General features: G+C 39.9%; 4 protein-coding genes across 8 annotated transcripts; 2 read left to right on the plus strand and 2 right to left on the minus strand.

The window, feature by feature from the left end:
- Positions 1 to 344: 344 nt before the first annotated feature.
- LOC105283904 lies at positions 345 to 4,561 on the minus strand. Its single transcript, XM_011347038.3, has 7 exons — positions 4,402 to 4,561; positions 3,296 to 3,576; positions 2,144 to 2,854; positions 1,536 to 1,961; positions 1,023 to 1,188; positions 654 to 762; positions 345 to 421 (listed from the first exon to the last, which is right to left on the minus strand). Exons 2-7 carry the CDS (start codon positions 3,319 to 3,321, stop codon positions 345 to 347), a joined length of 1,515 nt encoding a protein of 504 aa, XP_011345340.2. The 5' UTR covers positions 3,322 to 3,576; positions 4,402 to 4,561.
- Positions 4,562 to 4,645: 84 nt separating this feature from the next.
- On the plus strand, positions 4,646 to 8,204 carry LOC105283943 (transmembrane protein 115). The gene is made up of 4 exons (XM_011347093.3): positions 4,646 to 5,170; positions 5,436 to 5,691; positions 5,772 to 5,948; positions 6,136 to 8,204. The coding sequence occupies exons 1-4, from the start codon at positions 4,720 to 4,722 to the stop codon at positions 6,341 to 6,343; spliced, it is 1,092 nt and encodes a 363-aa protein (XP_011345395.1). The 5' UTR covers positions 4,646 to 4,719; the 3' UTR covers positions 6,344 to 8,204.
- A 1,102-nt stretch (positions 8,205 to 9,306) lies between these two features.
- LOC105283952 (E3 ubiquitin-protein ligase Hakai) lies at positions 9,307 to 14,971 on the minus strand. Of its 4 annotated transcripts, none has more exons than XM_020033480.2 (5): positions 14,847 to 14,971; positions 11,008 to 11,111; positions 10,623 to 10,934; positions 10,332 to 10,520; positions 9,307 to 10,169 (listed from the first exon to the last, which is right to left on the minus strand). In XM_020033480.2, exons 2-5 carry the CDS (start codon positions 11,107 to 11,109, stop codon positions 9,423 to 9,425), a joined length of 1,350 nt encoding a protein of 449 aa, XP_019889039.1. In that variant the 5' UTR covers positions 11,110 to 11,111; positions 14,847 to 14,971; the 3' UTR covers positions 9,307 to 9,422. The 4 variants fall into 4 exon arrangements, with proteins under 4 accessions (XP_019889039.1, XP_019889038.1, XP_026825210.1 ...); XM_020033479.2 differs by lacking the exon at positions 14,847 to 14,971 and adding an exon at positions 13,509 to 13,565; XM_026969409.1 differs by lacking the exon at positions 14,847 to 14,971 and adding an exon at positions 11,939 to 12,080.
- Positions 14,972 to 15,506: 535 nt separating this feature from the next.
- Positions 15,507 to 25,662, plus strand: LOC105283968 (ras GTPase-activating protein-binding protein 2). 2 transcript variants are annotated; one of them, XM_011347134.3, is made up of 9 exons: positions 15,507 to 15,871; positions 17,405 to 17,592; positions 17,721 to 17,901; positions 18,280 to 18,648; positions 18,918 to 19,334; positions 19,413 to 19,608; positions 19,866 to 20,128; positions 20,215 to 20,383; positions 20,637 to 25,662. In XM_011347134.3, exons 2-9 carry the CDS (start codon positions 17,495 to 17,497, stop codon positions 20,783 to 20,785), a joined length of 1,842 nt encoding a protein of 613 aa, XP_011345436.1. In that variant the 5' UTR covers positions 15,507 to 15,871; positions 17,405 to 17,494; the 3' UTR covers positions 20,786 to 25,662. The 2 variants fall into 2 exon arrangements, with proteins under 2 accessions (XP_011345436.1, XP_011345442.1); XM_011347140.3 differs by having other exon boundaries at positions 15,507 to 15,636.
- Positions 25,663 to 25,772: the final 110 nt, after the last annotated feature.

The raw sequence follows: 25,772 nt of genomic DNA on the forward strand, positions 1-25,772 counted from the left end.
ATTTTTCGTCTCTCTTTTGATTCACATTTCTATTTCTGCAGATTCACGTTTTATTTCTCATTCATGGCTTTATACCGAATAATCACGTCGAGGAATGATAAGATTACTTTATGTTTTGCCATAAGATTTATTCCATAAAAAAGCGCTTATTAAATATCATATACACGAAACATCGTAAAAAATGTTACGGTGCCCCAAAAATCGATATCTAACATGTACTAAGCTCTCTCCTGTATGACTTTATTACTGTCATAAAGAAATAGGAGCGCATAAAAAACATGTTATAACTGTACTTGAATGCTTTCGCATGTGAATGTGCGACCGATATTAGGCAGTCGACGAGTTCACAGGGGGGTCTGCAGTACCCCGGCCCCCACGCCATAACCGTATCCTTGCGGCCCGAAATTACGAACGTAACATTCTGCGCAGTTTATCGAAGAAATACAGTTAATATTGGTAATATTAACTGGTTGAACGTAATATTATTAATATTCGATTAAAATTTCATTAAAAGTTAAATAAACGGGAGACATAGCATTTTAAAGGTAACTTTGAAGCTTTCAAAGATTTAATTTGTAAGATTTGTTGCTTTTAAAGGATTATCCATTGTATGTATATTACGTATGTATATCCTAAAATTTGAAGATACTAACGTTTGCAGTAAATCTCACCGCAGTTTTCCTGATAAGTCAGCGGTTCGAGCGGCTTTCGGCAACAAAAGCAGCTAAAGCAAGTGCTATGATACGGTACTCCGGAGACGATCTTGAAAAGCAATCGATTATCCGTTACGCAAATTACGTAAGTTACGCGCAAAACCTTTTACGCGTTAAATCTCCAACGTGCATGTTATTTTTCTCTAGCTTTCTCCTACTTTCTATTTTATATCGCGATTTATTATGCGATAAAATTATTCTTTTTGTATTTATTCGACTCGCAAAAATTAATCTAAATGCTTTATAAATTTATAATTTGTCGTAGAAAATAATCTAAATGTCATAATAGGTTGCATTGCTAGTACTTACCTGCATTTCAGCTTGGTAGACCTTTCTTCCACATCGCCGACAGTCAAGACCACCACCAAGGCATTCGCATGGCAATTTCAACCGGCAACCTGCATCGGTACCGCATTTTGTCCTTTCGTTGATGCAGCATCCGTTACCGATGGACTGGCAACCCGGACTGCGTGATCTGTGTGCACACAAATTAAGAAATTGTTCTTACAACGTCTTGTGAGTACTTCACGTATAATTTCTAATATTTGAGCGATCGGAAATCGCAGTTTACTTATGCAAAATTCTCCTTTAAATTTTGCATCGACTGACAAATTATCCTTAAAGAATTCAAATTTCTAATGAAAAGGAATTTAAATTGTGAGATAATTCAAATCAGACTGTTATTTGAATTCATTTTCAATTTCTTAATATTTTTATTAATATGTCAAATAAATTTAAGATTTTGATTAGGGTATAAAGATGCCTATGATCGAGAAACTATTCTGGGACACTCCGTGTCACTCAATCCGGCGGAGTTTGCACCTTCCACAGTCGTAGGTTCTGCTGCAACAGCCCCTGCAACCGCCGGTGGGACAAGGTGACCGAGGGGGACAACGAGGTCGCGATACGCAAGGAGACCTCCCGCCCGACGAATGGGCCGGTGAGCTGCAGCTTCTCGACGATGGCGTACAGATCTGACCGGGTTTCCCGCAACCGCCACAACGCCCGCCGCCGCAATACCCACCACCGCCGCAACTTCGGGCACCCGTCGCGCACGACGACGCCTCGCAACACCTGACCGCCTTCTTGCAGACTCTGGGACAACGACAGCAGCAACGCACGGTGCATGCCGTGCACGAGGAGCAAGTCATCCTGGCGTCCGTACCGGGCGCGCCGAATGATTCATTCGGGTCCGGCGTGAGACCTCTGCAACAGCAACCCTGATCCCGCGAACTTCTTCTTCGGATGCTGCACCGTGTCGAGACAACTTGTCAGTGCGTTGTACGTTCAAGAAGAGGTATTTGTGCAATTACGTTCTTTTTAATATTTTCAAAGAGGATTCGCTCTCCTCCGAGAAAACATTGCAAAAAACAATTATAAATAATGAAGCCATAATACTCGGTATTTCGACATAATAATATTTCACGAACCTTTCGCGCGGTGCTCTACAGCAACGTCCGCCGCAGCCTCCCCGCATGCGATACTCATCGTTACAGCCGATCGAGTCTACATCTTTATGGATGAGATTCGATAGGTCCTCATTCGACATGGTACCATTTTCATCGACTTTTCTTGCTCTAGTTTCAGCAAGGCGCTCCGCCGAACGAACGTCACCCTTATTGCCTGCCCATCCCCCTCGTGCGCGTCCATCATTCTCAACCGTTCGCGCATCGATACTTTCCGAATGCGACCGTTGGCCTTTGCTGCTGTTCTTGTTGGAGATGTAACCCGATACGCAATGATTTTCCGTGTAACTATCGAACCTCGGCGTACTCTCCGAGTATCCATCATCGCTTCTGCCAGCCGACGAATCGTCCGCTTGCCACATGTCGTAGAATGTTTCCCGTTCTCCATTATCCTGAGATTCTCCAGGATCGTTGTCGCGACACGAGCTTGTTAATTCGTCATCTTGCACGATCGTCGTCGCACGACGACAGTGATCATCATCGGCGGCGTCGCTGAAGGACACTCGTCTGCGAAAAGGCGCGCGACGATTCGCCGTCAGCGGCCGCGCCGGACACGAGCACCTCCGTCCTGACGAAGACGCGGCGTCGGACGTGTCGATGGTCCTAGACTCGTGACAGGAGGAAGAAGACTCGCGGGTGGATAGAATCACCTTGGTCCGATCCTCGCACGCAGTACTAGAAATATCTGTGCTCACAATCCTCAATTCTATCTCACCTGGCCGCCCACCACGATTGTGATGCAAGCAGTTACGTGCATAGATACTACGCATAGGCGTTAGAGTGACAGCCGGATGCGGACAAGTGACGAATTATTTTCGTAATAAAAAAATAAGTAAAGCAGCATTGAAGGAAAGCACGTTTCCGGAAAATCTAATAACGATTCTCGCTTCCTATTTCCTTCTTTCAACTACATTTCCAAAAATTTAATATTGATTAAATAATGAAAGCGTTTGGCTTCCATATAAAATTTACAATTAGACATCGCATCAAATATTATATACAGGGTATTTTTTCATAATTTTTGCAATCTTTATTTAACTATTATCTTTTTTGCGTCGAATGGATCGTTTCTATAATACTGATTTCACGATAATTAAATGCGAAATAATTTTTTACCTCAATTGACTCCGAGGGTTGCTCATTCCTTCGCCGAGATCCGCGTTTTTGACTGGCAGTACCGCATTCTGCGATTGATCTTCTTTAATTATTCCACGTGAGAATTTTTTAACTAAGCTTGCTCCCGATTCTCTCGCTCAATCTCGTTGCTCCGGTTTCCGAGACACCGGACAGCTCTTGCTAACTGTGTCACGATTTCCAGCGTCGTTATTATTTGCGAGAATGGTGCGGTCCAAGGGCAATGAAATTTTCGGCTCGTAGACGACTAATGATTAAATTGCCTGCACATAGAAAGCGACGTTGTATTTTAGTTTAGTTTATAACGAATTTGAACTTTCATCGAGATAGATTTCGAGATTGGGGTAACTTTCGCAGAAATGTACGGACAACAAGAAAGTTAACGAGCGCGTCTAATAATTCCTACAAAATAATTCCCCGCGGTGAGTCGCCACGCTACAATTGTCGAGAAACTTCCGGCGTTTACCTACGAATGGTCATACATTCGCAGAAATTGCATGATTATCAATTTATCAATGCAAATTAAATAAATAAAATTTATGCGTGTACAGTTATGAAAAAAAGTAAAAATTGTATAAATTTGTGGAAATATTGAAAGATACATTAATGGAGTTATATAATTATCCATTTTTATTTATACAATTATACAGAATTAATAAAGGCATGAAAAATTGCACAAAATTTACGTGCTCACGAAAAAGAGAATAATGAGTAATCTAATCGAAATAATTAGTAAGAGAGCAATCTTTCGTTTCATATATTGGAAAGCAGATAACTCGAGATGATAAGAGAAAGTTTGAATAATTATTCAAGAATGCAATTTCTTCTTTTCTCGTAAGCGAGTGTGGCATAGTAGACAAGTGCAGTCTAAAATATATCCACTAACAGCAGTGTCAAAGCTTTATCGAACACTTATCGTAGTTGGTGATACAAATTCGTTAATGATTACGAACGATATTAACGTTAATCTACGAAAAGAGGTTCAGTTGGGTTAAGTGACTCGTGCGAGATCGCCGCACTTTGCCTTAAATTTATCTGGAATCTCGAGTTAGAGAGAGAAACGTGATATCAGCAATAATAAAACTTACGGGGCCGCAGCTTCGTTTAATCGACATCCTATTCTCGATATTACGACCCGAATTTTGCGCGCGATTTAACATCACTTCGAGCAAGGAAACAAAGTACGAATGACGTAAATATGGCCGACTGACGATGCAATTTTTGAATTTCTGCTTGCTTATCTCGACTCGCGACGAACGATATAATCGTTGCCGCTCGTATCGATGACTCCCTATCGACTTGGTTTCGCAACCAACGTCAGGTGGTAGCGCGCGAGTGGCGGAGCAGCAGCTCTCTCTCTCCCTCTTCGGAGCGCGAAGGACGATAGGTTAGGTTTGCTCGCGGCGATGGCGGCGTTAAAGGGCCTGGGTAGGAATATCCCCTACTTGAGGCAACAGGCGGCGGCCTTGCTGGGCAACACCAGCACCAGTGTCAAATTCATCTGCGTGGTGGTATTGTTCTCGTATTGTTTGTCCTTCTCCGAGGAGGCGGTGCGCATCTTGAGCGTGACGCCAGGTTACCTGCTGCCGCCGGTCTTCTGGTTCTGGACGGCCTTTACCTTCTGCTTCCTGGAGATACATTTCTGGGAAGTATGCGTGGACATCGTGACCGTCGGTCTGTGCGGAAAGTTGATCGAGCCGTTATGGGGCGCCTTCGAGATGATGACGTTTTTCGCCATCGTCAATTTCGGAGTCGCCGTCCTCTCCGCACTCTTCTACCTGTTCCTCTACATGTGCACGAACAACCCAGACCTGCTCTTCAGCATACATATACATGGCTTGGCTGGCTACATTGCAGGTACAATTCACTCTCGCAATTGATCATGTTGATACAAATTAGCTGATATAAACGCTAGTTTAGTGAATTCTGCGGGTTACAAGTAAAATCATAGACTGGAGCTAAGTAATTAATCGAGAGATACAATTTACTTTGAAAATATTCTTCATCTTGCTTACACATTTCCAAAATCTTATTTTTATCTCAAGACCCAAAGGCCTCACAGAAAAGAATCTTAGGGATATGGTTCAACTTTAATTATATAAAGAATAATTCTGTTTTACAGGAGTCGCAGTGGCAGTGAAGCAGATAATGCCAGACCACATCTTAATCAAGACACCAATTGGAAAGATCACAAACAGAAATATACCCTTGATGGTCTGGATTGTGGGATTGATATTATGGCTCGTCGGATTGTTAGAGGGTACTCATCCGACTATGTTTCTCAGCGGACTGTTGATATCGTGGATATATCTGAGATTTTATCAAAAGCATAACAATGGCAGTCGAGGCGATATGGCAGATAATTTTACATTTGCAAGGTAGATGAGAATCTCGTTGGTTCCATTAATACACGAGACACTAACAGTCTTCGTTACGTCACCCTGAGCTTTTCTTACAGCTTTTTTCCAAATGTCTTGCAACCACCGATAGCAGTAGTCAGTAATACCATACACGGATTTTTCGTGCGTATTGGACTTTGCCGAAAGGTAGTCAGAAGGTTTGACATGTCCAACACGCCACCTGGTTTGGTTATTAATCTTCCCGGCATCGATCCTCACGATAGCGAACGACGCAGGTAAGTAACTATAAAATACACGTAGAAAATATCATTTATGACTAATTAGAAATATTATAACTAATTAGAAAATAAGTATTGTATAATAATAATTAGAGAGTGAGTTTTCATTTTGTGAATCTTAAAGCGCAACTGAATGGATGGCATATGTTGTTGTGCTCCTTCTTAGTCTGTGTCTATTTTGTAGGCAAATAGCATTAAAAGCGCTGAGCGAGAGATTAAACAGAGATCACGCGAAACCTTGGCAACCGGACAGGGCTAAGAAACACTCTCCGGTTCCTCCTGCGGTTTCCATACCGATACCCGAATCCGCTACGCCGAAACCACTTGCGTCTCCGCTTATTCCGCAAGTCAATGTCAATATACACAATCATCCCAGTAATAGTAATACGTGATTATGCGAGACTGACTGATTTCAATAGGTTTATAAATTATGTTGGGATGCTTCTAAAAAAGTAAATATAAGTTTAAGATGGATTTGTAATATGGCTATACTCAATAATGGGTCTAAATCTTATTTTTTTTAAATCGTGTATCTATGAATGAAACGCGTTTACTGCTGATTTATTATGCTGAAATTTTAAGTATTTGTGTACACAGTTAAAACTATTGTCATTATAAAATACTGCTAACCGCTCTTAAGCAAATGCTGAGTGCACGTTCCATTATTTCTGCGGAACTTTGTCTTAATTTCCCATTGGTCAAGAATAATCAAAGGTAAATGAAGAAATTTTTTAGAAAGATACTAAATATACTGCCATTTTAAAGAAATCAAATTAAAAAATATAAATGATTATTTTGTTTCGCTTCGACATTCTGTTTTTGATAACATGATAATATTCTTTTGTCGTGTGTGTGTGTGTATGTATGCATATGTAGAGAATTATCGGATTTCATACTCAACACTCCTTATTGATTATTATGCCATATTAGTGACGGTTAATTAAAAAATATAATCTCAGATTTTTTAAAATATAAGATCAATCTTTGCATCTCTAGTGAGATGTTATTTTCCAAGAAACGAAAGGATGTTCTTTGTTAGTAAAAATTGTGAAAGACTAATGAATGATGTAAAAATTTTGACATCTCCATAAAGAAACGATTTTATGAGTTTATAGTGTAAACTCTTTGACTTTTTAAAGTATATATATATATATATATTATTTCGTGAAAAAGTCCGATGACGATTTACTAACATAAAATAACTAGACGCTTTTAGTGCAATACAGCGACGTAATTCTGTTAAGAAAATTAAGAACTGAAGAAAGTGCGAACGGATTTAATATCTTACTTTATAATAAATTTTGTACCGCTAAAATGCAGTAGGATATCTTGCTGTTAACTTACGCGTGTATCTTGCGATCACCTAACTGTCATGAAAATATCGAGAGTATTACATCCACATCTCAATCTAGGTAACATATTTTTTTAATAAAACAAGATCATTATAATCAGCTTAGCTTACAGCGTTTATTTACAGCTACATTGTAAATTCTACTTCTTTATTACAATTTCTAGCTAGTGACATTATCAAAATGTATAAAACTTTCAGCTTCAATAGCAGAATTTCATTTTCTATAGAGTTATTTACTTTATACAAATGTATATTTAATGTTATAAAATGTGCATAACAACTTTTTCCTTCATTCATAGATACAGTTATGTCTATATAAGTGTGAAAGTGTGTGGGAAAAATAATTTTGGATAATAATTATTATTATAGTTAGAATAATGAATAATGGGGGAATATGATGTATATATAAAATTTCACGATTGCGATTTGTAAATAACGTAAAGATCGATGTAAAAGGGAACAAGATATTAAAAAGGGGCAGTGATTACATATAATGGTATATATAAATATATAACGAATGAAATTAAAAACTATTTTTATGTATGACGCGATAATATATTGGAAGTATGTATAGATGCATTTTCAGAAATTTTGGCCTTCCATTCATGCAACACCGTTGACGAATCTTTTAAGTACTTTTGTTACGAGTATTTAATCAATATTTATTATTGCATATATATATATATATATATATATACGTGCTGAAAAGAATGAAAGACCAAAATTGATTGAATGAATGGAGACGAATACTTGTTGAATTCACACAAAAGGCATGTTTTATGAATCTAATGTGTATAACAATAATTATTATATGTATATGTACATGTTATATATCATTAGTTTTGTACATAAGTTACACTCGCGTTACAATCTGTACAATATTAAATTCTACTGACAAAATATCCATGTTGGTATCATTGCTAACACATTTTATATCTTAATATGAATGAAAGGAATGAATCAAACCATGGCGATTTGGAGAGTAAATTGTAAATGTTTAAAAGTGCTTGGGGAATTGAAATATTTCAAAAGAAAATTTGGTTTTTATTACTTTTATTTCTTATATGATGTGATCCCGTTATGACATCTTCAATAATATTATTTAATATTAAATGGTACAATTCCGTCATAAATCTTTTCGATGAGTTTTCTTAAGTTTTCTTAAATAAATGTATATTAATAAGACATGAATAATTAAAATTACTCGCGATGAGGCAATTTACATACGTGTATACGATTTGTCTCGTTGTTTGCTGTACTGCATGATAAGCAAACGCTATCACATCTCTTGATACTAAAAATGTAATAAATATGCATCTGATTTTATCAATAGAATATCGATCGACTCAAGAGGAGACAATACGAAATATTTGTATTATTCCAAAATATAAAATATCACTTATTGCGTCATGTCCACTAATATGATCACTTCAAGCTGCATAATTGTTTAAAAAATATAAAATTTCTACAGATCCATTCTATACATAATGTGTGTGCGTGCGTGCGTGCGTGTGTGTGTGTGTGTGTATACAGGGTGTCCGGTAACTCACGACTCAACGCTCGTGAGTGGATAAAGCGGACTGAACTGAGTGGAAAAGTCCTATACAATTTTACAATTTTCACAATAATTAACAAGTTATTAATTATTAAAAATCGTGCTATTAGTCCGGCCTACCGCCGAATGCAAGCGCGCGGCGAGATGCGACCGCCTAGCGATCGAGTGCCTAGCGATCGCAGTGGCAATGGCTAGGCATGCCATTTGTAATAAACAACTTCTCGCGCCCAACAACTTTGATCGCTAGGCGGTCGCATCTCGCCGCGCACTTGCATTCGGCGGTAGGCCGGACTAATACAGCGATTTTTAATAATTAATAACTCGTTAACTATTGTGAAAATTGCAAAATGGTATAGGACTTTTCCACTCAGTTCAGTCCTCTTTATCCACTCACGAGCGTTGAGTCGTGAGTTACCGGACACCCTGTATATATACATATGTTTAGATAATTTTTTGTTATTGTTTTATAATCCACTATTTCAATTATATATACGTCATTCTTTTATATATTTACACCAGTGCTACGTCAACACTGTACACATTTCACAAGAGTGCAACCTTCATTTTATCTATAAAACTGTTGTTGATGCTGCGACCATTGCGGTTGTGGTGGCGGTGGCGGTTGTTGCTGAGACGGCGGGCCGTACTGCGGCTCCTGGGGCATGTAACCCGTAGGTGACGGTCTTATGGACGTCGGTGCCGACGAAACATATTGTTGCTGTTGCGGTGGCGGCGGCGGCGGCACGTAGGATACCTGACTCGGATGTTGCGGCTGCGGGTAGTATTGCTGCGTCGTCTGCGATACCGGAGGTGGCACGCTGTAGCCACCGTAATTGACTTGCGGTGGGGGCGGTGGTGGCGGCGGTGGCGGGTAGTAATGATGACTCTGTTGCGTATGGAGTTCATGCGCCGCCATGGCGGATGTGTCTTGAATCGGCACGGTGATGAGATTGGTCCGCATAGGCGTGTTGCTCGGAGGCGGCGGGGGCGGTGCGGCATTCTGCGCGTAACTTTGCATCGACATCATCGCCTGTTGCTGTTGTTGCTGTTGCTGTCTGTGCTGCTGCCGGTGCTGATCCGGTTGCAGCGGTTGCTGATTCACCAGCGAATTAACGCGCGGATCGTTACCCATAATCGGTTGCACCATGTGGGACTGCACGGACTTTAATCGCGCGTTTTGCATCGGTACAGATGACACCTTCGACATCTGCGACTCCATATCCGATTTAGCGTGCACATATTGCGGAGGATCTACCTGCATCCCTTGAACCGGTTGGGGCGGCGCCGATATATGCCGATGATTGATGTGAGCCTATATGGATATCATGAGATACGAAATTAAGTAATGAAAAAAATTAAATTACTTTTAATTAAAAGTTAAATTACTGTTTTGTTCGGTTATTTAATCAATGATGAGATAATTACTAAATTATACGAAATGTCGCTGCTGCATAATTTTACAAAATTTGTTCACCTGCAGATCTCGTTGGCTGAGATACGTTCTCCTGCATCCCGCGTTTCCATATCTCGTTCCACCATGCGTGCACATGAATACGGTACCGAGACCGGTTTGTTCTACTCTAGACACTTTCTCCATACAACGGGGACAAACTTTGTCTTCTCTCTTAGCGCAAGACAAGCAGAACACGTGTTTACAAGGAATCTGAAAACACACGTGATAATTATAGTTAACTTAATTTGCGAAAAGTATTAAATGTATGCTTTTGTGCACACATTTATTTAATCATACAGCAACCAAACGTACCATACGGCCATAGATAAGGATAGGCTTGAGACATTTGTCGCAGCAGTGTATCATAGGATTCAGTACTTTTTCTCCTATGAGGTTCACTCGATGATCCCACCTCAGACGCAGCATCGGCTCTGGTGGGCCCCGATTAATGGTCGTGAAAGTTGGAGCTTCCAATTGTGATATATCAGCCTCCAAGTCAAATTGCTGTTCAAGAGAAGGCTGCTGAACCACAGGAGGCTCGTGTTCCTCAGGCTCGCCACTGCCTGCTTCCGTAGCCGCGTCCTCTGATTGCTGCTGAGTTTCTTCATCATCGCTTTCGATGACCTACGAAAGCAATATTTAGTTCACAAATATTACTTGTAAAAAATCTGGTTGACAATCTGATTGCACTGTTCACCTTAACTTGTTTTTTAGTTCTTCCCCTAGCCCGACCTCTGGCACGTCCACGTGCTCTGCCACGTGTCCTGCCTCTCATTCTCTTGCTTCCATTCTCTTCCATTACTAAAATTAATTACGCTGTGTGTTATACTTTAGGTTACAGCATTAATTTGATCGATTTTTCAAAGAAATGCAGCAGCAATTTGCATTAAAAAAATACATTTAATTTCAATTTTTCCTATAACTTTTTATTTGTATCTTTCAGTTTCATAATTCTTTTTTCCAGCATTACTGGGTTTTTGATTTCTGAGTAAAGAACTACTATTGGTGATTCGAAAATCATTTATGTTCCAATGTAATATAACCAAGTTCTTTTAACTCCTTAGCTCCTGATATTTCAATATATTGTATTATGATTTTTAAAACACATTTTATACATTTATATATGTTACATATATGTGTTAAAAATGTAATTTTATAAAATTAATTAAAATATCAATTAACACAAATAATTATTAAAAACAACCATTGACTTTGTAATAATAACAATGATAATAATTTCAATGATTAATAATCAATGATTAACTAAAAATTAGGGAACTTCTTTTTTTCTAAATTATTAATTTTAATAATTAGGAATTGAAAATAATTAGTATAAATTGAAGCTGCATTTTGAGAGATACTTTTATATAAATTAAAATAAATTGTACAGTTTTTTCTTGAAAAAATCAAACGTCTGGTGCTTTTGTTATTAATCTTATCGCAAACATGCCTTGGCTAGGTTACGTTTCAGTCGACTGACTTCAATACTTTAAATGATCTTCATAAATAACGAAAGAGATAAGTCTTCCGGGTGCAAAATATTTTTAACACTCACAATTGGAATTTGGCGATTAAATAAGCGCAAGTTTATTTTATTAAAATCAATGAACAATATTCCCTTCACGTACCGTCAATCGTGCGGCCGAATGGCGCGACAATCTGCCTAGAGTTCTTCAAGATTTCACGAGAGTTACTAGATCGTAAACTCAATCGCAAATACTGATCGTTTCTGATTGGCCGAGGAGGAATCGCAATCGCAGTCGCACCGCAACCTCAATAAAGTTAGGGCCAGCGCACGTACATTGCCGTAGCACTTTACGCCACCTTACGCCATCTTAAGGCCATCACACATAAAATTGCGTAAGGACGTAAGACGTAAGCGTAAGCAAATTGACCAATCCCAATGGAGTATTGGGCTCTCCATAACCCCTCCAGAGCCCAATACTCCATTGGGATTGGTCAATTTGCTTACGCTTACGTCTTACGTCCTTACGCAATTTTATGTGTGATGGCCTTTAGTGAGAAGCTTACGTTACGCCACACGTAAGCCATCGTACGGCAACGCACGAACAAAATAAACGTAACGTAAGGCTGAAGTCACATGGCACGTATTTTCTGCGTAACGCGTAACCGCGTAACCAATCAAATCTTTGCCTGCAGAAGCCGATATCCAAATGAAATAATGTGATTGGTTACGCGGTTACGCGTTACGCAGAAAATACGTGCCATGTGACGGCGCCCTAACGTAGGACGTTACGTTACGTTTATTTTGTTCGTGCGTTGCCGTATGATGGCTTAAGGGCTCCACACATAAAATTCCGTAAGACGTAACGTAAGGATTCGACCAATCGCGTTGCTCGATTCGCCGTCCGTAACCGTAACGTAACCGAATCGAGTAACGCGATTGGTCGAATCCTTACGTTACGTCTTACGGAATTTTGTGTGTGAAGACCCTTACGCGTCGCTATGGCAATGTACGTGCGCTGGCCCTTAGCCGGACAACTTCGACTTTAAACATTTTTGTTTATACGAATCGTTTGTTAGTGGTTTGTTGTTGATTGTTAGATTAATTAAAACATTTGTTAGACTATATGAATATTTTCTATGTAAATACGAAAACAATTTTTAATGTCAAGATAGCCGGTAAATTACAATTTTTGTTTCAAAATAGGCTTAATCGATGCGGAATCGTTTGTTGTTTTCGAATAAACTAATTAAGACGTTTGTTGGATCACGGTTTCGCTTAAAAAAGCAAAATTCTATTAAAAAGAAAATGTACAAGAGACGAAATCCATCAGTAGTTTCCTTTCTATATTATTGAATGATTTAAGGTATAAGAAATACTAATTGTATATATACACTATATATTTGATACGTAATAAACAATTGCTGTTGTTGTAGCCTTGTAGGTTTATGCGACTGTGAATTGATAGATAGAAAAGTGATTAAAATGTATTACAATATCTTGTTTTATACAATGCTCAAAAAAGAAAAATTAATAAAATATATTTATTTTGCATAAATACAGTTTCTGTGATATTCAATAGAAATAGATTTAGTTTCTAGTGGGATCGAAAATGGCGGAATTGAGGTTTATCAATTAAGGGACTCTATCTAAAATATTAGGGGTGTGATTTAGTTTTGAGGGTTTTTTTTGCTCAAAAACGCATGTATTTAAATATGATAATGAATGAATACCTTAATCAAAATATTTTCCTTCGTTTTCTATAACTTTTTCCCATCTTTCTGGCAAGAGATGGATTCCACCACGATAAAATCACTCTTCTTTTCAGTTGATCCATTCGTCGACGAATTTTCGCACTTCTTCCAAATTATCAAAGTGTGTATCCTCTAAAGCGTGTTGCATCCACCGGAACAAATAATAATCGCATGGAGAATACGCGGGGTGCGGTAAGACTTGCCATTCAAGCTCTAATAGTGTTTCTTTCACTGATAACGCAACGTGAGGTCGAGCGTTGTCACGAAGAAGAATCACTTTCCGTCGTTTACTCGCAATTGGTGGTCGGTTTTGGTCCAATGCTTGCTTCAACTTGTACAATTGGTGCCGATAACGATCAGCCGTGACAGTCTCATGCGGATTTAACAGCTCATAGTACGCTATCCCACCAAATACAGAGCATTACTTTTGAACCGTGAATATTGCGTCTCGGAGTGGATGTTGATGGTTCGCCTGGATCCACCCATGATTTTCTGCGTTTCGGATTATCAAAATAGATGCACTTTTCATCCCCAGTAACAATCCGAGACAAAAGACTCTTCTTTTTTTGCCTGGCGATCAACGAAATGCAAATGTTCAACCGGTTCGCAATGGCACTTTCCGATAATTAATGTGGAACCCATTTCCCTTCTTTCTGAATTTTTCCCATTTCATGTAAATGTTTGGTAACTGTTGTACGATCAACATTTAATGCTCTGGCAAGTTCTGAAGTGGATTGTGTTGGATTTTCGTCCAACAATGCTTGCAAATCTGCATTTTCAAGCTTTCTTGGTTGTCCCGAGCGTTCTTTGTCCTTCACATCAGTATCACCACTTTTAAAGCGTCTAAACCAGTATTCACACGTCTTAATTGATGGGGCAGAATCACCATAAGTTTCCACAAGAATTCTATAACCCTCAGCCGCAGTTTTCTTTTGATTAAAAAACAAAAGCAACGCATGTCGAAAATGCTCTTTCGGAAGTTCCATTTTTACGATGATATAAACACGACTGTTATTGCATCTATTGCTGTAATGCTACTAAATGTCATGGATAATGTCAACACTGTAAGAAAGAACAGTTATCGGAAACAGCTATTGGAACAAACTGACACTACAGCCATCTGTTGCAAAACCCTCAAAACTAAATCACACTCCTGATACATCTTTGTAGTTAGATTATGCAAAATTATTATAAATACAATGCTTAACTTTATACTATAAAGAACGTTCTACATGGATATATAACGTATCGGATTACTCGACTACAACTACAAATTAAATAAAGGTAAAATTAATTTATAGAATAAAATTACATTACCTGTACTTCATGATGTGCTCAAACGGTCTGAGCAAGTCTTTCTTATCATAATTATAAATATATCACAGGACGAATATTAACGATATTCGTCCTATGATATCACGTGCACGATATTTGTCCTGAACTAAAGTGGCGTGACAGTATTTCTCATACCTTAAATCATTCAATAACATAGAAGGGAAACTACTGATGGAATTTCGTCTCTTGTACATTTTCTTTTGAATAGAATTTTGCTTTTTTAAGCGAAACTGTGATCCAACAAACGTTTTAATTAGTATATTTGGAAACAACAAACGATTCCGCATCGATTAAGCCTATTTTGAAACAAAAATTGTAATTTACCGACTATCTTGACATTAAAATCTGTTTTTGTATTTACATAGAAAATATTGTCTAACAAATGTTTTAATTAATCTAACAATCAACAACAAACGACTAACAAACGATTCGTATAAACAAAAATGTTTAAAGTCGAAGTTGTCCGGCCAACTTTATTGAGGTGCAGCCGCGGGCCGCTAGTGTGATACGGCCATGAGGTGGTCTCGCCTAGGGTCCCTATAATAGGGTCTCTAGTCTCGACCAATCCGGAATCTACAAGCGCTGCGTAGTTGCTGCTCGCGCCGCTAGCGCTGGACACTTCCGGTGCGCCCGAATGGGTAGGCCGGTCTTTGTCTCAACGACATTCAACGATACGATACCTTCGTGCTAACAGTTCCTGCCAGTTCCTGCGCGCTCTATTCACCGATAGCACGGTGCTCCTGCAACAGACTTGGAATAGGCCGTGTATAGCGTACGTAAAACACCGTGGACTTTGTTTTTGTAATTCTAACCGCGACTTTAGACTCGGTGTCTCAGCGTTCGCCCGCGTGAGTCATCCCGTCGTTGGCGAGTCGTTCGCACGCTGCCCGCCTGCTTCCCGCGCGATAAGCAGCCGCCGCCGCCGCCGGCATCGAGGTACTCGAGTGCGTCTCGTTGAGTCTCGTCTCTGCTCGTCGCACGTGCGGACGCGTCTCGGTCATCGTCAGGTAAGTGCTAATGCCACCCTCGTCGCATGGTCGTCCTCGTTGCCGCGAAATGATGCCCGTCGCCGGAGATAAATCGCTCTCGCGTTCATTTTACGTTCGCTCATCCCCTCGTCTCGTCGTCCTTCGTCGCTCGTTCGCTCACGCGTCGCGGCTGCTCAACCGCCCCCTCGAACGCGGGACGAGCACGCCAGCACACGCCTCCGTCGTCGCATGATCCGTGGCGTCGGCGCGGATGTACGCGAGCCCGTGGCTCGATCGGACGTCGGGCCGCCACGAGCGACGTTTCCGACGCACCCTCGGCGATCCCGAATACCTCGTCGCCGTGACTCCCTCGCGTGTCCACGTTCTGCCGCGGCTCGCTCGTTCGTCGGCGTTGGCGTGTATCGCGGAGCATTGGGAAACATCGCCATGCTTGCGCGAGCGACCGGGCGCGACCGCGCTCTCTCGTTTCCACGAGGTGGGAGCGAGAGTGCCGTGCTCTCTTCGCTGCGCTATTCTTCTCTGTCTCCTCTCTCTCTCTCTCTCTCTCTCTCTCTCTTCCTGATTTTCTTCGGTTTTTTTTGTGCCGTCTCGGCTCTCGAACGTAGGAAACGATCGAGGAGACGAATTCTCCGGAGTCGGAGAGTTTTCGGCAAGACAAACACGTGCTTGGGGATACCTGAATTGCCCTTCTGTTACTCGTCATTGGAAAGAGATAGACAAAGAAAGAGCAGGCAGGCTGAAACGGAAAAGAAGGGAGAGGCAGAGAAGAAGAGGAAAACGGAAGAGAGGTGGCATCGCAAAAATTTTACCATGCGCTCCGTCGAGCTGCGCGCGTCTTCCGTCCCTTTGTGTTTGCCGCACATGCGGCATCGTCCCAATTATTTGCGCGCTATTTAATAAAACGGATCTTGGACTCGGATGAGCTCTTGCCACGAACCGCAAGAATGTATATTCATAACGATTCTATATTTAAAAGAAGCTAGTCCGGAGAACGTAAACAAAATCGAAAAGTTGAAATTTGTCGGAGATGTGAAAAAAGAGATACCGCATTTTTACCATATATAGCAATTTATAATGTGGTAGTGTATCGATATTATGTTTAATAAATCGACCAGTAATTAAAAGTTCGATTAAAAACTGATTATTATAGAATATTTTAATGAGTAATTTATATTTACATATTACCAAAATACCTTAAACGTAAAATGTCTGAAAGCAGTTTAATTATATATAATTAATAATGTATGATTACTGTTATTGTTAATCATATATATATTAGAATTCACATGCAGTATTTTAGCAGAATAATGCACGTACAAGATGTGTGTAATTATGAAGTATCAACCTTGAATTTAATTCAGTAGATATTTTAAACGTTATAATTCTTATAATTAAATTCTCTTTCTTATAAATTCTTACAAATTCACAATTAGGTTTTACAATCATAACGCATCACTGTAGAAATATGAAAACTAAGCCTTGTTTAAAGTCGGATATTCTATGTGATCAATAATATAGCGCTAAAAATTTATGGTCTTTTTTTTGTTTCAGATCTGCCTTAATAATTTTAAGATTTTTCAGTCAGTCATTCAGTTTGCTGTTTGCAGCAAAATATCATTGTAGGAGTTAGGAGATAAGAAAATGGTCATGGAGGCATCCCCTTCTCCACAGAGCGTAGGGCGTGAATTCGTCCGCCAATATTACACCTTGCTGAATCAGGCTCCTGCTCATCTGCATAGGTAATTAAACCATAGCAAATTTTCTCAGAAATTAATGTGTCGTGAACTTTTTATCGGTTGGAACAAGCTTTGAATTTAATTTAATAGATATGTTGAATGTTATAATTCTTATGAACTTTACAAATTAGGTTCTACAATCAGCATTCTTCCTTTGTGCACGGGGGATTGGATTCCAATCGAGAATCTACCCCAGCAATTGGCCAAAAGCAAATACACCAGAAAATTCAACAACTAAACTTTCGCGATTGCCACGCTAAGATAAGCCAAGTCGACTCCCAACTTACTCTGGAAAATGGAGTTGTTGTACAGGTAAAGTATTTTATTTTCACATAAATTGAATCAGAAATAAAAGAATTACGCATATACTTCATGCTGATTCACAAAAGAATATAAGTATGAAACTTTTTAATTGGCTAATGATAAAATATCATTAGCAACATCGCAATTATTTTTGCACTTGTTTAAAACAGTAATAATAATAAATTGAATATAATTTAGTGTAGGATACATTTATATCTTAACTGATAATTTGCTTTAAACTTTCTTGAAATAATATTTTTTAGAAAATATTCATAAAAAAATAAAAGTGCTGATTTCTGAGCTTCGAAGGTTTAATTTCATTCCAACATCGTGATTCGATTATTTCTACGTTATTTCATATTTATTTTATATTTCATTGCTACACAGGTATCCGGAGAGCTGTCCAATGCCGGTCAGCCGATGCGCCGATTTACGCAAACCTTTGTGTTGGCGGTACAAGCTCCCAAGACTTATTATGTGCACAACGATATCTTCCGCTATCAAGACCTGATATTCCCCGATGAGGATGAAGCTGACGTAAGCGGTGCGGATGGCGGTGAAAGCGGCGAGAGAGAGGTCGAGGAGATCGGTCGAACCGAGCCTGAAGAAGATGAACACCAGACGCAGGCGCAGCAACTGTCGGCTCCCGCTCCAGCAGCCGAGCAGCAAGCTCAACCAGCTCTTATTCCAACGCAGCAACCGCCACTTCAGCAGCAACAGCCGATGGCGTACTATGCTGCGCCACCACAGCCACATGTTAGTACAACAAGCATAATGCATCGCTGTTGAAATATGAAAGCTGAGCATTGTTTAAAGTCGCAGTTACACGTTCTATGCGAGCCGCGTAATGATCATTAATCAATTGCAGAAAACTCATCAGAAATTTTATGACGTATCTGATATTCAAATAAATTTTAATATCAGGATTTGTTCTTGTTACCAACTTTTTATTCTTCACGAATTTGTCGTAGATTGGGATAATTTACTTAACTAACTTAATTAAAGTACTCATTTTTTGGTGACAGGTTCATTCGGTCCTTCAACAAGTCCTGAACGGAACGGTGCACGAGGAAGTGATCAATCAGCAACCTCCGCAACAACAGCAGCAGCAACCGCCCCCGCTGCCTCCTGCCCAGCAACATCAATACATAGCTGAGCCAACTGCGCCATCCCAATTCGTGCAGGAAGCAGAACTGAACGGAAGCAGCGAGCAACAGCAGCAGACGGGTGAGAATGAGCCGCAAGCGCCAACGGAGGAGAGGAACGAGCAGGCTGAAACGGAAACCTTCACCGCGTCCGCGCAGGAGACCGAACCTGAGCATCAAGTGGCGAACACTACTGTCAACAACAGTGGACCCAAAACCTACGCGAACTTGGTAAAGTCTTTCCCGAGTACTACTGGCGCTACTAGCCCTCAAGCTCCAAAAATCTCCATGTCTCCGGTGAGTATCTCGTCTCGGCGCGGCATCGCGACTTCCGGCGAGCAGCAAGACGTGAACGGGATTCTTTTCTCTTTGCAGCCACCAATGACGAACCTACGCTTGGACGATAGATCGCCGTTGCATCCGACGAACAACGGGCCAGCATCCATGTCCGTGTCCAACAACGTGTCTGCGGCTCAGCAGCAGATGCATCGAGTGGGCGGAAATCAACCGCCGCAACAGCAACAGCATCCACAGCAGCAACGCGTCCCGCGAGGAGGATTGGTGCAGAGAGGTAAGGACAATAAAGATTAAGTAAAATTGATGAAATTGTATAATACAAAATTCTATACGCATATAGGAGATAATTAAAGCCTTAGATTTTTTTAACTTTATACTATATTATAACGGGACTTTATTTAAAATTAATATAGGTAAATTTTATTTTAACATACGAAAAAATCTGAATATAAAATAATTCAGAACTACATTTTAAATTAGATTTTACATTAGAATTATTTCACGTTGTTGTTTATGATGTTTATTTCTCAGATGGAGAACGACGTGGGACGAGACCAGGACAGTATAGTGACGCTCATCAGCTGTTTCTGGGCAACTTGCCGCACAATGCATCCGAAAATGATTTGCGCCAAGTATTTGAACGTTACGGCAGAGTTGCTGAATTACGCGTGCATAGTAAATCAAACGACAGGTGCAAAGGCCCTCAAGGCGGAAACAACACCACGCGAGTGCCTAACTATGGATTTATAACGTTCGAAGATCAACAGGTTGTGACTAAGGTGTTGAATTCTCTGGTACGCTTTCCAGATTTCAATATGCTTGATAAAAGAATTAAACAATTTCCTTGTTTCTATTATGACTTTATTATTGTGTGTTTTAGCCTATCTATTATCCAGACGAGAGTGGTCAAAAGTTGAATGTGGAGGAAAAGAAGGTGAGGCCTAGGATGTCTATGGATGGTAGCGGTGGAAGATTGAATTCTGGTGACGGCGGCATGCGTTCCATGGGTGGCCAGCAACAACAACAGCAGCAGCAGCAACGTGGACCAGGTAATTTATAAATGTTCCTACAAATATAAATTTGATAAAATAAATATACGCGTGATATATATCGATATCGATATTTTTTCTGATATTTTTTGCCAATATCGATTTTTCTGAATTTAATTTGTGACAATTATTATTTTTCAATTTGAACTTGTTACTGTATAATAATTGATATAAACAATAAGTTTGCAATTAGTTGTAGTTTTTAGTTTGCGGTTTCTAGTCCGGTTTTAATCTATTGTTGACTCGATGTTAGGCGGACCCGGAGGCGTAATGAGAGGCGGTCAACATGGGACACGAGGTGGACGCGGAGGATTTTCACGGGGCGGTGATGGTGGCAGAGGCGGTGGCGGTATGCGGCAGCCGGGCAATCCGAGCAATCCCGGCTATCAGAACCGTCGCTAATACCGGCCATAGTGCACACCAGTCAGGACGTCCTCTGATTTCCCTTCTCTTGAACAAAAGTCACCGGTATCACCATAACGTCTGCCATCCTCAATTTGTGAAACAGAATTCTGGACTATTTCGTATGCCACACGATCTCGTCACCGGCATAACGCTCATACGCTTAAACATCGCTTGTAACGTTCGTCAAGCAGCAACAGCCGATAGATGACGTAGCTCAAAAAAAAAGTACGAGACACGAACTCGAAGATGGAGACGCGCCCGCGCAGCATCGTCGACATTTCGGACATCGCGTTGCTCCCGCGAGATCTCGAGCTCAGTGGTGTATGTGTGTGTCCAAGTTTCACGGTTGGTGAAACCGACCGACGATTTGTCGATTCGAGTTCGTCCTTTGTACATGGGCAAGCCTGCAGGACTGTGCGACGCTTCGGCACGCAGATGGAACGCGATTGCAAGTACACATGTGCGGTCGTGCAACGAGCCCAGCAATAGCTTAAACAAAAAACGCCGTCGAGTGTGGTAAAAACGCGCGAGAGAATTCTAGTGAGTTGGGAAGATGCGACGGAACGTGATCTAAAATCGGAGGGGAAAATTGTGTCGAACTCTCTGCGAGGCTATTTCCGAGTTACGCGTGATTCATTCGTCACTTCGCGTTTTCTTGGGCGATTGAAGGGGATAAAGGGACGACGGCGCAGCGGATTCCACTCTCCGTACATCGCACGACTCATCGACGACCTATTGAAACGAACGCGGAGTGCCGTTGCGACACGCGTAATCTCGTATGCTCTCGAGTCGACCGATTGACCGGCTCGATGGTAGCATCTCGTTGTCGTACGCAAAGGATCGGCAGTAAAACAGCAGTTGCATCAAACGAATCTCGTCGATAACGAGTACAGAATTCAACAAGACTGTGTCCTGATTGCGACGGAAAAACAAAAGAAAAAAAGAGGAGAGAAGTTACGCGATCCGGTTTCTGTTTCCCGATACGACGTCTAACACTGTCCGATCACCCGATCGATCTAACGTTAATCGCGAAGAGGACAATACCTCTAGACTGCAGCAGCTGGTTTCACCGTTTCCTCCTTCCACTCGTATACCAAGACATTCTTGGTCTTGTTTCCTTACTAAACGGAACCTTTTACTCGAACCTACCTTTTTTCTCGCCTCTCCTTTACTCTGAGACTTTACGACTTACGACTTTAACTTGTCTTATATATTGTCTTTCTACTCTAATATCTACCTCCCTTTTCCCTCACATTCATATAATTATTTTTGTTTAGATAATGTTGATAAGAGGATCGCGCATGCGCATGGTCTGACGTTGTATCGCTTGATCACTAAATTATCGGTCGCGAAGCAGCGTTCGGACGATGGTTTTACTAATGTCTTCTGTTGACCGCAAAACTTGCGGTGTGCCGAGCGATAAAACTTAAACTACGTAGTGCGAGCGCGTGCTCGATTATAAGATTCATTGGATTATTGGATGGACAAAAGTATAATCTAAATGTGACGCGCGCAAATACATTGATTTGTATGTCAATGTTTTTATAAATATGATATATATTAATTTTGTTTGGGTAGCATCATTCATATTTTTCAGCACGGTACATTTATACATAACAGACTATATAGGACGTGAAAAGAAGAACGAAAGTTCATGCTCTTTTCGACAACAGCTTCAATAAGCGGCACGAAAGGAATTCTGTGATTATTAAAGACTAGGCAGTGCGTCTCTTCTGGTCTACCAGCCTCTACAAAATTATTATAATCATAAAGCGCTTTCAGAATTCGGCAATGCCGTAGACAAGAATAAGTGCAATTTTTAAGAATAAACTGACCGTCGTCACCCAAGGAAAAAAGAAGGAAGGAAAGAAGAAAGAACGGAATGGTCTTCGCACACATGTGCCATCTTTTCTTTACCGTAAAGATACACACTTTTGTCGAAATCGTGAGGAGACCGAGGTGATATGGCGATACGACAACAATAATTGTGAAGAGTCGAGGTGCTGACGGAAGATGAAGAGTAATGGAACAGCGTGGCGATCGATAATTAAATTATAAATGTTGACGGGAGCGCACGCGAAAGAGAGAGAGTAATAGTAGAATGTATGTGTGTGTGTATGTGCGTGTATAATTGAGAGAGTTTTTCAGTCAGTTTTGCATTTCTTATCATCGAAATCATCGTGAAGATTGTTAACGTAGATCACGCACGAGCGCGACTCCGCATCCGCAATAGTCTATAATCGGAGAAAAAAATGCAATGTCTGAATCAGAGGGTCGCGTGTCCTCCGCGACTCCTCGGCGCGCTCGCTCGGAATCTCGCCCCGACGTTTAACGTTACATTTTTTAATAATGCGCACCTATTTGTAGTAAATAATGTTCGTCATAGTAGTATTACGCGATGTTGGTGTCTCGTTTAGCATGGCCCGAGATGGCAATGGCGATGATGACGACGAAGGTAGCGCGATCATTCTGATACAGACATGGGCGAAGAGATAGGTTTCGCGTGGCTGCGCTTCTGCGGTTTTGCTATTTCCGACAATTAGCGACGAAGTACTGACAAGTACATCCCCTTGACCAGAGTCTTGTCGGATATGTAATGTCACAATCTTCAGGCTATACATAACATAAATAAATAAATAAATAAATAAGTAAATATATATATATTTATAGGTGCGCGATATATAAATATATTTATTTATTTATTTATATCTCTCTCGATATTCCGTTATAGGTATTAAACGCTACGTAGAAAATAATAAAGATTCGAACCATCGAATTCTTTCTCTTTATAAGTTAGTCTAGCAACGCATTTTCGGATTTTTGTCGATAGTTGTCACGTCATTGGCACTTTAGTATTGTTATAAAAGAAAGAAAAATTGATCATTAAATCTTAAATCAGAAATATACAGGATGGGGCTCTTTATCACTTCTCTCTTCCTTGCGGCAGACAATAGAATATTGCGTGTGTTTTATATGATTCCGAAAGGATTGCGAGACTGTTATTAAATCGGAAGAATAAATGTTATGGTTTCTTACTTCATCGCTTATACCATATCGTAATAAATAAAAATAATTTATTTATAGTAGATAGTACATACATATATATATATATATATATATACATATAAAATGTTTATGACATCTTATTAAGATCATGTGAAACACATGCCATGAAACGAAGCATTTCGCGATCGTTGCGATCGCACTCTTGCTTCATTATCGACTCGTTTAACATTTCGACTGCCACAGAAATTACATGCAGATCGTTCCCGCGATTTCTTGGAAATCGTGGTTGGGAATTCAGGTATAGTTAAAGGCCTTACTTTCCGCTTGACAATTATAAGCGGCGAATAAACAAAGAATACGAGACTAAGAGTTAAACAGAATGTAAGATCTCATTATCCATATGCAAGTGCCATAAATCTTGAGAAAACGCAGTGGGTATATTCATGATGTGGCGAGCCGAGTGTTAAAAGGATCAACACGAGGAAATCCGGCGTTTAATATTTACGCAGAGCATGTAAAATTTTCGCAAAAGTGGCTCGTACTTTATTTTAGCATATACGTCCGTTGATTTAAACAAGGTCCAGAGAAATACCGCAGTGGTAATAAAATATTTCTCCTCTACGGTACGCAATAAACATGACATGGTACATGTCACTAATAATGGGAGAGACTTCAAATATTGAAGCGCCAGAGCCGCTTTAACTTTGTACACATATGTAGAGCATGTATTTAAATGAGTATATTTGTATGAGTAAGAGAGAGAGGGAGAGAGAGTCATCATCCTTCTTATGTACATTAAACGGTAGACTGTCTCTCATAGTCAGTTTTATTCTAACTTAAGGGCGGTTTATACACACGCTCACGTATACACTTGTACACACACTCAGTACTTTTTCACCAGTCAGTACAATGTGTCGACATACTCGAGAAAGAACGAGAGAGAAAAGATGTTTTGCTCTGAACAATATAATATAATAATACTGGCAATCGCAGATTATATATATATGTATGTATATATATAACTTCCGATTTTCGCCTACCACCTATTATAAATGTTCTACACGTTCGCTCACACCGTTTGACTCCGCTACGTTCCTCGTTGCAAGTGCATATCCGTGTGTTCAAAATACGTGTTCAAAGCCGCAGTTACGCGAGATCATCGCTTTACGTACATGAAAGAGAGCTCTGCAAATTTTTAGTGTGAATGTTTCCGTTTTTAAGTAACTATATTAATAATATTAATATTACTGATATAAATAATAATAGTAAAGATAAATAACAAACGAAGAAAAAAAAGATACGAAGAAGATACAAATAACTATAACAATGTAACAATAATTAGTGGATGGCGGTTAATGAGTTGTGAATTTTTGTAGTATACATTTTTATTTTGGTCTGCCAGGCCAGTTTGTGTGTACAACCAATGAAAATAACGTTACTGCGATAAAGAAAGAAAAAAAAAAGATAATGTTAAAGGAAAAGTGAGAAAAAAGCAACATCAAATGTAAAACTTTTTGCATTTAGTATTATATATATATATGTATGTATGTGTGTGTGTGCGTGTGTGTGTATTTATATATACACATATGCATACCTACCTATGTACTACTAACTCCTATTATAACATCTCTTTATTTGTCGCATATATACATATCTTGATTTTCGCTCGAATTTTATTAGCTGGCTTCACACATATAAAATCACCTCTCTTTAATCGTCATTACAAAATTAACAGCCAACAGCAAAATGTACGATGAGGATAATGCACACAATATCCATAATCATGTTTGCTTAAATCAAGATTTTTTGCTTGCGGCCAAATCTTGTGAACGGAGACAGATGTGCAAATAAGATTCTTACTAAGATTCTTAAATTTCCTTGTTTATTAATTTATCAACTGAACGATATAGTCGAGAGACATAATTGAAAGTACGTGCGTGTGTTTATGTTACTACAAAAATTTTAATCTCGATTCAAA

The sequence above is a fragment of the Ooceraea biroi genome, chromosome 4 (assembly GCF_003672135.1).
Source record: "Ooceraea biroi isolate clonal line C1 chromosome 4, Obir_v5.4, whole genome shotgun sequence".
NCBI lineage: Eukaryota > Metazoa > Arthropoda > Insecta > Hymenoptera > Formicidae > Ooceraea > Ooceraea biroi.

What these genes read in the sequence shown, in the direction of transcription:
- LOC105283904 (XM_011347038.3), bottom strand. Translation starts at nt 3,321, where the DNA reads ATGAGCAACCCTCGGAGTCAATTGAG. An exon ending in AACCCTCGGAGTCAATTGAG is followed by an intron (nt 2,855 to 3,295) that starts GTAAAAAATTAT and finishes AGATATTTCTAG; the next exon opens with TACTGCGTGCGAGGATCGGA. An exon ending in TGTAGAGCACCGCGCGAAAG is followed by an intron (nt 1,962 to 2,143) that starts GTTCGTGAAATA and finishes GACACGGTGCAG; the next exon opens with CATCCGAAGAAGAAGTTCGC.
- LOC105283952 (XM_020033480.2), bottom strand. Translation starts at nt 11,109, where the DNA reads ATGGAAGAGAATGGAAGCAAGAGAATGAGAGGCAGGACACGTGGCAGA. An exon ending in TCCTTATCTATGGCCGTATG is followed by an intron (nt 10,521 to 10,622) that starts GTACGTTTGGTT and finishes GTGTGTTTTCAG; the next exon opens with ATTCCTTGTAAACACGTGTT. An exon ending in TCAGCCAACGAGATCTGCAG is followed by an intron (nt 10,170 to 10,331) that starts GTGAACAAATTT and finishes ATATCCATATAG; the next exon opens with GCTCACATCAATCATCGGCA.
- LOC105283943 (XM_011347093.3), top strand. Translation starts at nt 4,720, where the DNA reads ATGGCGGCGTTAAAGGGCCTGGGTAGGAATATCCCCTACTTGAGGCAA. An exon ending in CTTGGCTGGCTACATTGCAG is followed by an intron (nt 5,171 to 5,435) that starts GTACAATTCACT and finishes TCTGTTTTACAG; the next exon opens with GAGTCGCAGTGGCAGTGAAG. An exon ending in CACGATAGCGAACGACGCAG is followed by an intron (nt 5,949 to 6,135) that starts GTAAGTAACTAT and finishes TCTATTTTGTAG; the next exon opens with GCAAATAGCATTAAAAGCGC.
- LOC105283968 (XM_011347134.3), top strand. Translation starts at nt 17,495, where the DNA reads ATGGTCATGGAGGCATCCCCTTCTCCACAGAGCGTAGGGCGTGAATTC. An exon ending in AAAATGGAGTTGTTGTACAG is followed by an intron (nt 17,902 to 18,279) that starts GTAAAGTATTTT and finishes ATTGCTACACAG; the next exon opens with GTATCCGGAGAGCTGTCCAA. An exon ending in CTAAGGTGTTGAATTCTCTG is followed by an intron (nt 20,129 to 20,214) that starts GTACGCTTTCCA and finishes TGTGTGTTTTAG; the next exon opens with CCTATCTATTATCCAGACGA.